Genomic DNA, 16,037 nt, shown 5'->3' on the forward strand with positions numbered 1-16,037 from the left:
TTCGGATTCCGACATCAGTATCCTGACCAGGGGATCCCAACAGTCAGGATGTTAACCGCATTCCGAGCAAAGAACCCTCCCTCCCCCACCACCACAACTATAGTCCATATGCTGTATATCTCTGTATATCTCCTGCCTGTGTTGTCCCCCTTTCCTTCAATACAGCCTACATGGGGTCCCCGCAAAAGTCGTGCTTAGCATTTTTTATTTTTTTTGTAGGTGGCGTTCTCTATTTAACAATATCAGCTGTGGAACTTCTGAGACGCCACCTCCACATTTTCACCTGAGGGGGAGGAGTGGGGGGTGAGTGCGCAGATTTTTTGCCTAGGGTGCCGAGAAACCTTGCACCGGCCCTGCGTAACCCCACTAATTTTTAGGTTTAGGTGGACTCCTCCTTTAAAATATGAAATTCTTCTGGACTCACTAATATACAGGGGCGGCTTGGGATGGAAAACCAGCCTGGGAAATTGAGGAAATGCAGCCCTAATGGAGCGGGGTCTGGTAAGGGGGTGGGGTCTGATGACAGGGGCGGGATTTCTCCTCATAGGTCCTGATTCTGAGCTGGACGCAGTTGCGGCCTTCCTTAAGTCTTTTGCTGCAGTAGCATCTGCGACTATATGCTAACGCCCATTGCCAGATTAAGGTATGCATGGGCCTTTAGCTGAAATTTATGAAGGGCCTATTACGTGCTGCAGCAGGAGGTGTGACCAGTGATGTGGGAACTTAGCTCTGTCATTGCCACCTTCCCCTATGTCTACCTAATTACAGTACCTGCTCCAAAGCTGTTTCATTGCCACCTCCCTGCATATCTCTACGATTGCCTCCTCCATAGCACTCTACTTACCCCTTCCAAAGCTCTCTCATTGCTAGTTCCCTATCTCACTGCCCACTACACAGCTTACTCTGTCCCATCACAGTTCACTCTGTTCCCCTCACACGCCCCCATTACACCTCACTGCCTCCTGATTGCTCACACTGCCCCATCACACCTCACTCCCCCAAAACCACAGCTCATCCTACACCCTCATACCTTACTGCTCCACCTGCAGCTCACACTGTCCCATCACACCTCACTCCCCCAAAACCACAGCTCATACCTCCCCTCATACCTTACTGCTCCACCTGCAGCTCACACTGTCCCATCACACCTGCCTGCTCGTCCTGCAGCTCAGTGCCACCCTCATTCCTCACAGTTTCCCATCACACCTCACTGCTCACCTTGCAGCTCTCTCCCCCAGAGTCACAGCTCTTTTTACTCCCCTCACACCATACTGCTCCCCCTGTAGTTCACTGGCACCCTCATGCCTCACACTGCCCACTCACAGATCAGTTAACAGGTCGCACTGCCCCTATCACACAACACTGCTCACTCCCACACCACAGCTCACAAAGCCAGCCATAACCAATTTGATGCACTAGGCCAGATTTTTGTTGGTGCCGCTAGCAGATAAGCCCACCACCTTCATTGCAGCAGGCCCTGGTGCAATGCACATGCTGTACTGCTGCTACTTCCACCTCTGACCCAGGACCCCTCTGCACAGCACCCATCACCCAGTGGTGCTGCTGGGGAGAGTGCTATCCCAAGTAGTGCAGACATACTGCTGTAGCAGCTCATGCATTGTTGCAGGGGCACACGATGGGGATGCGGGTAGCCCAGGGTCCCTGTTGTTGGTTTATTTCCCCACACCCTGCCCTCTACATGCTGTACAGTGTGTGTGTGTATAAACTATATATATATATATATATATATATATATATATACACTGTTCAAAAAAATAAAGGGAACACTAAAATAACGCATCCTAGATCTGAATTAATAAAATATTCTTATTAAATACTTTGTTCTTTACATAGTTGAATGTGCTGACAACAAAATCACACGGAACTGATCAATGGAAATCAAATTTATTAACCTATGGAGGTCTGGATTTGGAGTCACCCTCAAAATGAAAGTGGAAAAACACACTACAGGCTGATCCAACTTTGATGTAATGTCCTTAAAACAAGTCAAAATGAGGCTCAGTAGTGTGTGTGGCCTCCACGTGCCTGTATGACCTCCCTACAACGCCTGGGCATGCTCCTGATGAGGTGGCGGATGGTCTCCTGAGGGATCTTCTCCCAGACCTGGACTAAAGCATCCACCAACTCCTGGACAGTCTGTGTTGCAACGTGGCGTTGGTGGATGGAGCGAGACATGATGTCCCAGATGTGCTCAATTGGATTCAGGTCTGGGGAACGGGCGGGCCAGTCCATAGCATCAATGCCTTTCGTCTTGCAGGAACTACTGACACACTCCAGCCACATGAGGTCTAGCATTGTCTTGCATTAGGAGGAACCCAGGGCCAACCGCACCAGCATATGGTCTCACAAGGGGTCTGAGGATCTCATCTCGGTACCTAATAGCAGTCAGGCTACCTCTGGCGAGCACATGGAGGGCTGTGCGGCCCCCCAAAGAAATGCCACCCCACACCATTACTGACCCACTGCCAAACCGGTCATGCTGGAGGATGTTGTAGGCAGCAGAACGTTCTCCTTGGCATCTCCAGACTCTGTCACATCTGTCACATGTGCTCAGTGAGAAGAACCTGCTTTCATCTGTGAAGAGCACAGGGCGCCAGTGGCGAATTTGCCAATCTTGGTGTTCTCTGGCAAATGCCAAACGTCCTGCACGGTGTTGGGCTGTAAGCACAACCCCCACCTGTGGACGTCGGGCCCTCATACCACCCTCATGGAGTCTGTTTCTGATCGTTTGAGTAGACACATGCACATTTGTGGCTTGCTGGAGGTCATTTTGCAGGGCTCTGGCAGTGCTCCTCCTGTTCCTCCTTGCACAAAGGCGGAGGTAGCGGTCCTGCTGCTGGGTTGTTGCCCTCCTACGGCCTCCTTCACGTCTCCTGATGTACTGGCCTGTCTCCTGGTAGCGCCTCCATGCTCTGGACACTACGCTGACAGACACAGCAAACCTTCTTGCCACAGCTCGCATTGATGTGCCATCCTGGATGAGCTGCACTACCTGAGCCACTTGTGTGAGTTGTAGGGAGGTCATACAGGCACGTGGAGGCCACACACTACTGAGCCTCATTTTGAATTGTTTTAAGGACATTACATCAAAGTTGGATCAGCCTGTAGTGTGTTTTTCCACTTTAATTTTGAGTGTGACTCCAAATCCAGACCTCCATGGGTTAATAAATTTGATTTCCATTGATAATTTTTGTGTGATTTTGTTGTCAGCACATTCAACTATGTAAAGAACAAAGTATTTAATAAGAATATTTCATTCATTCAGATCTAGGATGTGTTATTTTAGTGTTCCCTTTATTTTTTTGAGCAGCGTATATATATTATACCACACAAATCTGTCCTACATGAACATAGCATGTGCATGTAATGATAAACTACAATTTACTGGGATGTAGTACGGATGGTGTAATGGTTAGCATTACTGCCTCACAGCACTGAGGTCATGGGTTTGATTCCCCCCATGGCCCTAACTGTGTGGAGTTTGTATATTCTCCCCGTACTAGCGTGGGTTTCCTCCGGGTACTCCGGTTTCCTCCCACAATCCAAAAATATACTGGTAGATTAATTGGCTTCCAACAAAAATTAACCCTAGTGTGAATGTGTACATGTGATAGGGAATATAGATTGTAAGCTCCACTAGGGCAGGGACTGATGTGAATGGGCAAATATTCTCTGTTCAGCGCTGCGGAATATGTGTGCGCTATATAAATAACTGGTAATAAATAAAAAATGTAGTCAATATCCTGGCGGCCGGGATCCCGGCGGTCAGCATACCGACATCGGCAGGGGGCCGAGGACTATTCCCACTCGTGGGTGTCCACGACACCCACAGAGTGGGAATAGAACCTGTGGCGAGCACAGTGAGCTACCGAGCCTGCAAGGGGCTTTGTTGTGATCACCCCACCCCCTGCCGGCATTCTGACTGCCTGTATCCCGCTGTCGATATGCTGACTGCTGAGATCCCAGCCGCCAGGATCCCATACCCAAATCAATTAACTGTATCAGAAGGGGGTAAGAGAGCGGGAACATGGGGGGTGGGGGTGGAGTGGAGATCGAAAGAGAGTAGGGGGTGAGAGTGGTGATGGGGAGAGAAAGAGAGAGAGGATTGAAAGGGGGTGGGGGGAGAGCAGGGCAGAGAGAGAGGGGAGGGAAAAAAGAGTGAGAGAAATAAAGAATGAGAGTTAAACAGAAAGAAAGAGAAAGCATGAAAGAGAGAAAGGGAGAAAGGAAAAAGGGAGGAGGGCTGAGGAGAAAAAGAGAGAGATAAAGAGAGGTGAGACAGACAGCAGGGTAGAGAAAGCAGTGTGAGAGAGGAGAGAGGGTTGATAGAGTGGGGGAGCAAGGTGAGAGAGAGGGGGGCGGGAGGGAGATGAGAGAGAGAAAGGAAAAGAGTAAAATAAAGAGTGAAAGACGGGGAGAAAGAGGGTTCGAGAGAGAGAGGTGAGAGATAAGGTTGAGTGAGACGGGGGACCAGAGAGAGGGTTGAAAGGGTGGGAAGAGAGAATAGTGCAGAGAGAAAGGGGCGTAGAGGGAACAGAGAAATAGAGAGAGTAAATTTGAGAGAGAAAGAAAGAATGAAAAAAGAGATAAAGAGAGAAGTGGGTGAGAGCGGAAACGTGTGGGGGAGAAATAGAAAGAGAGAGAAGGGATGAGAGAGAAAGAAAGAGAGAAGTGGGTGAGAGAGGGGACGGGGGAAAGAAAGAAAGATGAGACATGGTGAGAGAGGGAAAGGGGGGGTGGGAGAGAGAGAGCAGGGCAGAGGGGACAGAGAGAAAAAAAATATGAGAGAAAGAAGGAGCGAAACAGAGAGAATAAATAGAGTGAAAGAGAGAAGGGGGTGAGAGAGGGGACGTGGGTGGGGGAGAGGAGAGAAAGGGAGAGGGAGAGAGAGAAAAAAAAAAGAAAGGGGTGAGAGAGTGGATGGGGGAAAGAAAGAGAATGGAAGAAACAGAAGGGGGTGAGAGATGGGACGGGGGAGAGAGAAAGAAAGAAAGAGAGAGAAAAAGGGGTGAGAGATTCGGGATGGGGAAAGAAAGAAACAGAATGGGGTGAGAGAGGAGAGGGGGAGAAAGAGAGAAGGGGGGGAGAGAGGGGGTTGAGGTTCAGATGGCACTGTGTAGCACACTGTCCCGCTACCCCGATACAAGCATCGCTCTGTGTGTGTCCCTTCAGTACAAGCGGCACTGTGTACCTCGGGTAGCGGCTGGTCCCCCTTCTCATCAGCACTGGCAGCAGTGGGTCCCCTCTTCTGGGTTTTGTAAGATCATGACATAGGGCAACAGCGACAGAGAGGGGAAGAAAAGGTGAGAGGATTGGCTGGACTGTGACAGTGTCTGTCTGAAACAAGATGTGGGTGGGAATGTGTGCACCCGACTCCGTGGATCCGACAGTGTCTCCAGTCACCACAGACACAGCCTCCCCCCCATTCAGACACAGCCTGTTGCCCCCCCAGTCACCACACATCCTCTGAAGCCTGTTCTCTGAAGTCAATATACACACACAAACAGCCTATTACCCCCCCCCCCCCCCCCCCCCGAGTCATCACTCACGCACACAGCCTGTCCCCTGCAGTCAACCTCACACACACATACACCCTGTTACCCCCCGGTCACCACACACGTACATAGCCTGTCCCTTCCAGTCACCACCGCCCCCCCCACACACACAAACACACACACACACACACCTCCTGTTACCCCTAGTCACCACACACACACATAGCCTGTCCCCTCCAGTCACCACCCCCCTCTATACACACACGCACGCAAAGCCTGTCCCCCTGCAGTCACCCCCACACACACACACACACACACACACATACACAGCCTGTTACCCCCAGTCACCACACACGCACACAGCCTGTCCCCTCCAGTCAACCCATCCCCTCTATACACACACACACACACACACACACACACACACACACCCTATACCCTGCAGACACACACACACACACACACACATATACATACATACATACATACATACATACATACATACATACATACAGTATAACACAAATATTACCTGCAGATCCCCACAGAGGGAGGCAGGACAGGCAGGGGACGGGCTACATCACAAGATGACCGACGAACCCCAGGCAAAGTCGTGGACGTGGCCTAATTGCGGAGCCCGCGTGACCACGCACCCCCCCTTAACCCGTAGAATTTTGCAGGCTGGAGGCGGAACTGGCCCGGGAGAGGAGGAGGCAGTGCTGGGGAAAGGATCTGCAGTGCCCAGCACCAGCAAAGAAGTTAGGAGTCAGATCCTGTTAACTGTCGCTGCCCGCAAAACTGTTGCTACCCGCTGAGCCGTCCCCTAGCTTTGGCATGTATGCCCTTGGCATGCCAGATGCCTTGGGCATTTGCTTATATCTGGGGTCGGCTCTGCAGCTGGGCCAGTAAAGCTGCTTCTTGAGAATACATCCGGCCATACAGCTATATGAGCCGGCCCAGTCATAAGCTGCAGAACGGAGCAGGGGTGCAGCCAAGCGGAAACTCTCATGGTATCCCGGCAGCCCAATCCACCCCTGCTAATATATATATTCCTAGTGATTTTAATATGGACGCAGTTTGTACAGTAACCAAATTGTTTTCTCAAGGAAGTTGTCATCTTGTTTTCTATTTTTTTTTGTTTTTTTAATTCAGATTTTAAAACATTCACGTTACATTGGTTTTGTCATATGTTACAGTATATTAGATTTTATAATGTACACATTTCATTTTGTAGCGTTAACATTATTGAATCAGGGGGGTTTACTGAAATATTTTTTTTTTATTACAAAAATCCTCTGTAGTGCATATATTTTTTAATTGTTTTGTTTGTTTTTTGGCTACACATTGTCTTAATTAAACAACCAGTGCAGATGAAAGGAATATACATGTAGTTTACCTGTATCTGACTGGAAATTGATTAATTGGTTTTTGCATTGTTGTATAAGTGTGGAGTATTTATTTTGGACCTTTAGATAGGTGTGACTGTAGGATGTCGCTTGCAGGACTCTTAGGGCAGGGACAAACTCTTCATAACTTTTTGAAAGGAAAAAAAAGTGAAATCTGGTTATTAAAGGATTATGGTATTGTAAGTACAGTCTGATCGGCCATATAATTGTGCTGTGTATTTATGCAACTAGTCTCAAAATATTGATTGATCTGACATGCCGAATCGTCCAGCATGTCCGATGGATCTGATAATTGCTCAGCCACATCTGGCAGTGTATGTGCTGCTGCAGCACACCAAACAGTATTTCCCCTGTTCCTTCACAGGGCAGAAATGGGGAAATGTCTCCTCTCCGGGGATGGAACGCAGGCTGTGTGGATGCAGGAACTACAGGAGATAAAGGTACTGTGAATAGTAAACTGATTCCAAAAGCCCTGGGATGTGAGGAGGGAAATCAGCACAATTCTAGACATGGATGGAGTAGCAGTGGCCAGGGAAGGAGGCATGGGGGATGCCACTGGGAGTCTGGTCTAAAGAAGAGACCATTTTTGGAAGCGATGTCCTCTGAGGAATAGGCGGCAGAAGTGAAGCAAGAGAGCTGGTGTGAGGATGAGATTGAGGTTATGTCCTTTAAACCCCCCACTGCCCAGCTTGTTCCTGGCTAATGTACAATCTCCCTGGTAAATTTGATGCTATACTAGCGGCGGTGACAATTAAGCATCATCTGAGTATTTGCTCCACTTTTATATTTTCAGAGACTTGGTTGAATGGCTCCATTTCAGATGCTGCTGTCTGGTTGAGAAATTTTACTTTATTTAGAGATGACAAGACTTTGGGGGTGGCCTCTGTGTTAATGACATGTGCACTGATGCTGTTGTTATTGAGTCTTCCTGCTCTGAGATGGTGGAGTATTTACTAATTAAATGTAGATCCTTTTACCTGCCCAGAGAGTTTACAACAGTAATAATAAGAATGTCTGTCTACATCAGGTTAACCGTTGTAGTGCACTGTGCTTGTTATATAATGGTCTGGTTAAGGTGCAATCTGCCTATGTGGAAGGGGTATTTTTTGTAGCTGGCGGAGTGGACTTAAAATTGATTATTTCAAAGTTCTATAAGAGCTACTCATGGAAGAAATATCCTGGATAAGTTGTATAAAAGCTTTAAAATGGCTTACGAGACTGTCGTATGTGCCCATATTCAGGAAATCAAATCATGTTTCTTTTATTTATGATTCCTATTTATAAACCCATTGTCAAGACTGGCTGGCTGATTCTCCAGATACGTCAATCTGAGAATCGCCATCAGTGACTTATGGTTAACGCAACACGTGTGGTTAATAAAAACCTGGTAACTGCCACCAACAAAAGAAGGTTAAACTGTATCAATGCCAGACAGTCCTTTTCAGCTATCTGTATCCAGAATTATTAATTGTATACTCACACTTCGTTAGTTACTTTGTCCTAACAGGCTCGTTGAGTCACGAAGACACACGGAGAATGCACTAGAATGAATTATATTTTAATTAAAATCCCCAAAAAGAATGAACAAGAACTTTGAGTGACACTGGTACTTATTCCAGCTCCACTCCTTTCCCCACTTTTTGTTTTTTAACTATCTTACTGCTGGACACTGGCAGTGAACCCTGTACACCCGAGGTTGAGACTCATAGAACCTACCAGCAAATCTTCATGCCTATAAGAGCCACTTTTACCATAAGACTAGATGCACCTACCAGTATTGGGATGCCCACCAGGACTTACGCCACTGGCGGTACTATGACCTGAATCAATGCCGATGGAGCGCAAGACCCAAAGAGGATAGCAACTGCTCTAAGACAAGAGACTTGAGGACAAACAAAAGACACTTAAACACAGAACTCTCCCAAACTCTGGACAGCTTTCAGATGAGGAGAGACCATAAAGTACATACACAGACAATACACTACAGAAAGAAGTTAGACCAAAACAGCGAAGAGACAGAGCCACTGGCATTGGGAGTGCTGAGGGTGTGCAGGTGAGTTGGATGCTGATAATTACATAACTGACAAAGAGCTAGACACAGGTATAACTGAGTTGGATGCTGATAACAATACAACTGACACAGAACTAAACACAGGAATACTGCAGAGGTCCGTAACAGAATAACCAAAGATTTCCAAGACTAGAACCTAGAGACAGGGACTCCCGCTGCAACCAGGAACTATGACCAGCAAGGAGTGAGAGACAGATAACACATATATAGGAGACAAGAGCCAATGAGAGTCACAGCACAGCAAGCCTCCCCTAATTACCAGCTCACTGCAGCTGTGCTGCTGCACATCCACCAGGGTCCTGACTTTCACAAGAGACAACAGGCTGGAGTCAGGTAACAAAGCATTCCCAAACAGATGTGCTGCTACACATAGTAGCCAACTTCCAGGTTGCTAGGAGACAGCCAAAAACACAAACCGAAATCAGTCACAGCAGTGACTCATAATAAAAATTTAGTCAACATAGGAACCCAAGGCGCATGTGTTAATGTATTCAAGGCAGATTATAAGGTAAAACTGGTTGAGAGTTGGGTGGTAATTGGTGTTTTGGGGGAAAAATTAAATATATCCTATTCTAGGTTTAATAACGATAACAAATTTGATATTTTGGCTTTAAGCACTTAACTGACAGTCCCGTCCCACTGTGGATCCTAGAAAGTCTGGTGGTCTGATGGCATCTTATGGTGATCGAACTTAGGGCAACTGCTATAGTTCCAGTCCCAAAGAGTGGTACACCAAAATGTCTAAATGATTATCTTGTTAAGCTGTGACATCCTTATTGATGAAGTGCTTTGTGCATCTGGTGTTGAGACAGATAAAGTCCCATTTTTCAGCCATATTTGACCCCTTTCAATTTGCTTAAAGGGCAAATCGTTGGACGGATGATGCAGTCTAGAGTTGCATCACATACAAACGCATTTGGAACAAACAGAGTTATGTAAAAATTTAGAATTTTAGCTCCGCATTTAACTCTATACTGTAGGTATCTAAATGGTTTCACTTCAGTCTTAACAGTTGCAGATGTAGCCCCGCTCATCCATCCTGCAGCATGTCATATTTGCAGCAGACCAGGCACGGCAAGTGTGTCCGCGTCTAGGACATGCGCGTGCGTCTAAGTACGCGCGCCTTTAGGAATACATGGGCAGCATACTAAGCAGCTAGGTCGTACTTAGTAAATTGCACCTGTGCTTAGGTGTGCCCATGCTGCTGAGTCACAGGATAGATGAGTGTGGCTGCATCTTTGTTTGTAATTGGGTTTTACTTTTATATTGGAGAAGCCCCAGGTAGTTAAGTTGGGGGGTTAGATTTCAGAGGAAGTTGTTTTGACCACAGGTGTCCCGCAGGGGTGCGTCCTTTGGTTTTGTATTCATTGTTCTCCCATGATTGTGAGTCAACTTTACAGTCAGTTAAGATTGTAAAATTTGCGGATGACACTGCTATTGTTGGGTTGATAAGCAATGAGGATGAGGGTGCATATAGAAATGAGGTTACTAGAATGCTTAAGGGGAGTAGGTGGAATTGTTTACTTTTAAATATATCTAAAACTAAGGAAATGGTAATTGATTTTAGAAAAGGGAATTGCGTCCCAAAGCTACCTGTACTTTTAGATGGGATAGTTATTGAGCAGGTGGAATCCTTTACATTTCTAGAGATTCTCATCTCAGATACACTGTAATGTCCTTGAATTCCGCTTTTGTGGGAAAAATAAAAAAAAGGTGCAACATCGCCTATTTAAAAAAATATATATATATTTTATTTTTTTAGAAGATTAAAATCAGCATGTGTAAGTAAGGGGACCTTACATAAGTGCTATGATTATCCTGAACAGCAACACCTTTCTTGTCTTCAATTGGAGATCCATATAGTCGTGTATACTATATGTGCTGCAGTACATATATGGTATGCTATAGCTACCAGTTGATAAGCGGTTAAAAGAGATTTACAGTGGTATTCAACTGGCCCCGAAAAATTTCACCCTGCGAAAAAAGGGGGTTTTCGCAATTTATTTTTTTACTTTTTTAACAATTTTCCTTTTCTCCATATTCAATTATGCCCTTTTTTTTTTCCAGCCAAAAAAAATCTATTTTCGGGCACAAACATATAGGGGTATATTCAACTGCAGTCAAAAACTGCCGTCTGTCGAAAAGACGGCAGTTTTCGACTTTTTGTGGTCGAATCCTGATTTGACCTATTCAGAGCTTTTCGACAAGTCGAGGCATTCGACTTGTCGAAAAGCACGTGGATCGGCGGAATTGCTGCCGATCCATGTGTTGATGTCGAAAACGGGGCCAAATCCGACAGGTTTTGGCCCCCTTTTCGACTATCTCAATCCGACATCAAAATGATGTCGGAATGAGATGGACCCGGAGGAGGCGAGGGGGGGGGGGGGGGAGACGGGGGGACAGCTGGCGGGCATGCAGGAGATCAGCGCTGCAGCTGGATGTCACTCACCCGCCCGACCTCACGGCAGCTTCCACCCGGCTCCAGCACGCTGCTGGAGCCGGGTGGAAGCTGCCGTGAGGTCGGGCGGGTGAGTGACATCCTGCTGCAGCGCTGATCTCCTCTGGCTGCCGCCGGCTGTCCTCCTGCGGCTCGCCCCCCCCCCCCCCCCCTCTCCTCCTCTGGGTCCCATCTAAAATTTGACTTGAAAAAGTCGAATTTTAGATGGTATTGAATAGGGGTTGTCGGATCCTTTCCGACAAATACATGTCGGAATGGATCTGACTTTAATTGAATATACCCCATAGGATCCAGAATAAGTTCCTGGACTAATATCTTTTCGCAAAAAAAAAAAAAAAAAAGGGCTAATTGGACTGATTATGGATATCTGCTGGCATTGGGGACAATGGAATGTTCCCGGGGGGTTTGTGGGGGCAATTACAGCGGCAAATTGAATATCCCTCTTAATGTGAATCTCTGTGTAGTGATTCAGGATCTGAGCAAGAGATTTTAAACTGTATTTACTAATAGATATCATTTGTGTATGATTATTTTATGTTTCAGAAATGAAATTATATTGTGATTTATCTGTTTAAGTGGAGTATTGTGCAGGGCTCTGGACTGGGAGTGCTGCATTACTTTTTATTTTTGTCTGGTATGTTATAACATTTGTACATCCCATTGCAGGAATGCGTGTGCAGGATCCTGATGTCGCCTCTAGAGCCACCCAGGCTGCTCTTCCAAGATATGGCCATAGTTTGCTTGAAGAAGCCAGAGCAGAGATCAGAAACCTGTATGTTCCTTAATGCATTTTTAAATAGTAGAAGATTGTCTGGATTTAAAGGGGTCTCTTATTCATGAAGTAGTGAAAAGAGTGGAGAAGTGAGCCAGTGGAGAAATTCCACATGGCAACCAATCAGCTTTGAAGTAGCATTTATCAAGTGCATTCTAAAAAATTATACATAGCTGCTGATTGGTTGCCATGGGCAACTTCTCCACTCTTTTCACTGCTTCATGAATACACCTGTATGTGACTAAAGAAAAACTGGCTTTCTTTAAAACTTTATTAGAGTCACTTAGAAAACACAGTGCAGGTGCATAATACGTTTACCACCTGTTTTTGTTCTCTGTAAATACATTGAGGGTAGTCACCTGCCCATAAAAGAAATCTCCCTATTATGATAAGCTTATATTCGGAGTGGTTTCAATTGACTATCCCCCTGGGTTTCACTGCTCTAATGTGTTTGTGTAAAATGGTGTTGGCAGCTTCCATTTTTATTAATGCAAAGAAATCCCATTCTTTTTGCAGAATTGTGCTTATAACAGCCTATAAGGTTTAGGAACCTGATCTAGTCACTAATACATTTGCCTAGCAGCTGTGTTATGCTGTATGGGTGTGGTTTTCATGTATACACCCTCCTCCAAAATATGGTGATATGATATATGTTACCATTTGAATATCTTAGATCACTGGTTCCAAAACTTATTTGACTCACGGGTCCCTAGAATATCAGAATTGTTTTCATGACTCCCCTAGGCCAAAAACTTTTTTGTTGAGAAATTCAGAAAGAAATATTAAATTAAGTAAATTGTGTTTATATGTCATCCTTAGGTTCAACTGTGTGGTGAGGGACAAGGTGTGCTTCTGTTTGTCCACATATTTTATGATTGGCAGCCACCAGCACTGGTTTTGCCTATTGCACTTAACATAAATAATTTGGCTCGGTCCTGGACCACCAATACAAGGCACACCTGCAAGTGCACTGAGGCACCCCAGGGTTCCTAGGAACACAGTTTCAGAACCACTGTCTTATATATTACATTTAAAACCTCACTGATTAAAAACAGTACATTTATTTGCTGTGGGTTAATCTGTATTTGTAACCTCTCATTGTTAGGCTGTTTGGGCATGACTCTTGTGTTTGTGTAACGACGTGATAATTATACTGTGATAGAACACGCAATTTGATGGTAATTCTTTAGAATAATTATTTCTCTAACGTCCTAGTGGATGCTGGGGACTCCGTAAGGACCATGGGGAATAGACGGGCTCTGCAGGAGACATGGGCACTTTAAGAAAGAATTTAGGTTCTGGTGTGCTCTGGCACCTCCCTCTATGCCCCTCCTCCAGACCTCAGTTTGATACTGTGCCCAGACGAGCTGGATGCTTTTCAGTGAGCTCTCCTGGGTTTGCTGAGAGAAAGTATTTTGTTAGGTTTTTTATTTTCAGGGAGCTCTGCTGGCAACAGACTCCCTGCATCGTGGGGCAGAGGGGAGAGAAGCAGCCCTGCTCTCTGAAGCTAGGTCCTGCTTCTTAGGCTACTGGACACCATTAGCTACAGAGGGATCGTACGCAGGATCTCACCCTCGCCGTCCGATCCCAGAGCCGCGCCGCCGTCCCCCTCGCAGAGTCGGAAGACAGAAGCCGGGTGAGTATGAGAAGCAAGAAGACTTCAAATCGGCGGCAGAAGACTCCGTTCTTCACTGAGGTAACGCACAGCACTGCAGCTGTGCGCCATTGCTCCCACACACCTCACATACTCCGGTCACTGTAAGGGTGCAGGGCGCAGGGGGGGGGCGCCCTGGGCAGCATTTGGACCTCTTTTTGGCAAAAGAAAACATATATACAGTTGGGCACTGTATATATGTATGAGCCCCCGCCAAGAAAATTTATATTTAAGCGGGACAGAAGCCCGCCATCGAGGGGGCTGGGCTTCTTCCTCAGCACTCACCAGCGCCATTTTTTCTCCACAGCTCCGCTGAGAGGAAGCTCCCCAGGCTCTCCCCTGCAGATACACGGTAGAAGAGGGTAAAAAGAGAGGGGGGGGCACATAATTAGGCGCAAATATCAATATAAACAGCAGCTACTGGGTTAACATTAAGTGTTATTCCTGGGTTTATAGCGCTGGGGTGTGTGCTGGCATACTCTCTCTCTGTCTCTCCAAAGGGCCTTGTGTGGGGACTGTCTTCAAAAAGGGCATTCCCTGTGTGTGTGGTGTGTCGGTACGCTTGTGTCGACATGTTTGACGAGGAAGGCTATGTGGAAGCAGAGCGGGAGCAAATGAATGTGGTGTCTCCGCCGACGGCGCCGACACCTGATTGGTTGGATATGTGGAAGGTTTTAAATGATAATGTTAATTCCTTGCATAAAAGGTTAGAAAAAGCTGAAGCCTCAGGACAGTCAGGGTCTCAGCCCGTGCCTGATCCTATGTCGCAGAGGCCGTCAGTGTCTCAGAAGCGCCCACTATCTCAAATTGTTGACACAGATACCGACATGGATTCTGACTCCAGTGTCGATTACGATGATGCAAAGTTACAGCCTAAAATGGCTAAATCCATCCGTTATATGATTATAGCAATTAAGGATGTGTTGCACATCACAGAGGAAACCCCAGTCCCTGATAAGAGGGTACATATACAGTATATGGAGAAAAGAAGCCGGAGGTAACCTTTCCCCCCTCACACGAACTAAATGAGTTATGTGAAAAGGCTTGGGAATCTCCAGATAAAAAACTGCAGGTCTCCAAAAGGATTCTTATGGCGTATCCTTTCCCGCCAACGGACAGGTTACGCTGGGAATCCTCCCCTAAGGTGGACAAAGCTTTAACACGCTTATCCAAGAAGGTAGCCCTGCCGTCACAGGATACGGCTGCCCTAAAAGATGCTGCGGTTCGCAAACAGGAGGTTACCCTGAAGTCCATTTATACGCATTCGGGTACCTTGCTGAGGCCGGCGATCGCATCGGCCTGGGTGTGTAGTGCTGTAGCAGCATGGACGGATACCTTATCTGAGGAATATGATACCTTAGACAAGGATACTATATTGTTGACCTTGGAGCATATTAAAGACGCTGTCCTATATATGAGAGATGCCCAAAGAGACATTAGTCTGCTGGCTTCTAGAATAAATGCTATGTCAATTTCTGCCAGAAGGGTCCTGTGGACTCGGCAATGGACAGGTGATGCCGACTCAAAAAGGCATATGGAGGTTTTACCTTATAAGGGTGAGGAATTGTTTGGGGAGGGTCTCTCGGACCTGGTCTCCACAGCTACTGCTGGAAAGTCAAATTTTTTGCCATATGTTTCCTCACAGCCTAAGAGAGCACCGTATTATCAAATGCAGTCCTTTCGATCACAGAAAAACAAGAAAGTCCAGAGGCAGGGGCAGAGGAAAGAAGCTGCACAACACAGCTAGTTCCCAGGAACAGAAGTCCTCCCCGGCTTCCACAAAATCCACCGCATGACGCTGGGGCTCCACAGGCGGAGCTAGGCCCGGTGGGGGCACGTCTTCGAAATTTCAGCCACAAGTGGGTTCACTCCAAGTTGGATCCCTGGGCAATAGATATTGTGTCTCAGGGATACAAGCTGGAATTCGGAGAGATGCCCCCTCACCGATACCTCAAATCGGCCCTGCCAGCTTCCCCCCACAAGAGGGAAATAGTGTTAACTGCAATTCACAAATTGTATCTTCAACAGGTGGTGGTCAAGGTTCCCCTCCTTCAACAAGGAAGGGGTTATTATTCGACCATGTTTGTAGTCCCAAAACCGGACGGTTCGGTCAGACCCATATTGAATTTAAAATCCCTGAACATGTACCTGAAAAGGTTC

General features: G+C 46.6%; 1 protein-coding gene across 2 annotated transcripts in view; it reads left to right on the forward strand.

Annotated features, from left to right (window-relative positions):
• RPGRIP1L (RPGRIP1 like) overlaps positions 1-16,037 on the forward strand; it is a 451,841-nt gene that overhangs the window by 141,926 nt on the left and 293,878 nt on the right. For both annotated transcript variants that reach the window (XM_063945288.1, XM_063945289.1), the window contains one exon: positions 12,118-12,223. In XM_063945288.1, coding sequence (XP_063801358.1) covers positions 12,118-12,223 — 106 coding nt within the window. The remainder of the gene's footprint in view (positions 1-12,117; positions 12,224-16,037) is intronic.

Source organism: Pseudophryne corroboree, chromosome 11, assembly GCF_028390025.1.
Source record: "Pseudophryne corroboree isolate aPseCor3 chromosome 11, aPseCor3.hap2, whole genome shotgun sequence".
NCBI classification, from domain to species: Eukaryota; Metazoa; Chordata; class Amphibia; order Anura; family Myobatrachidae; genus Pseudophryne; species Pseudophryne corroboree.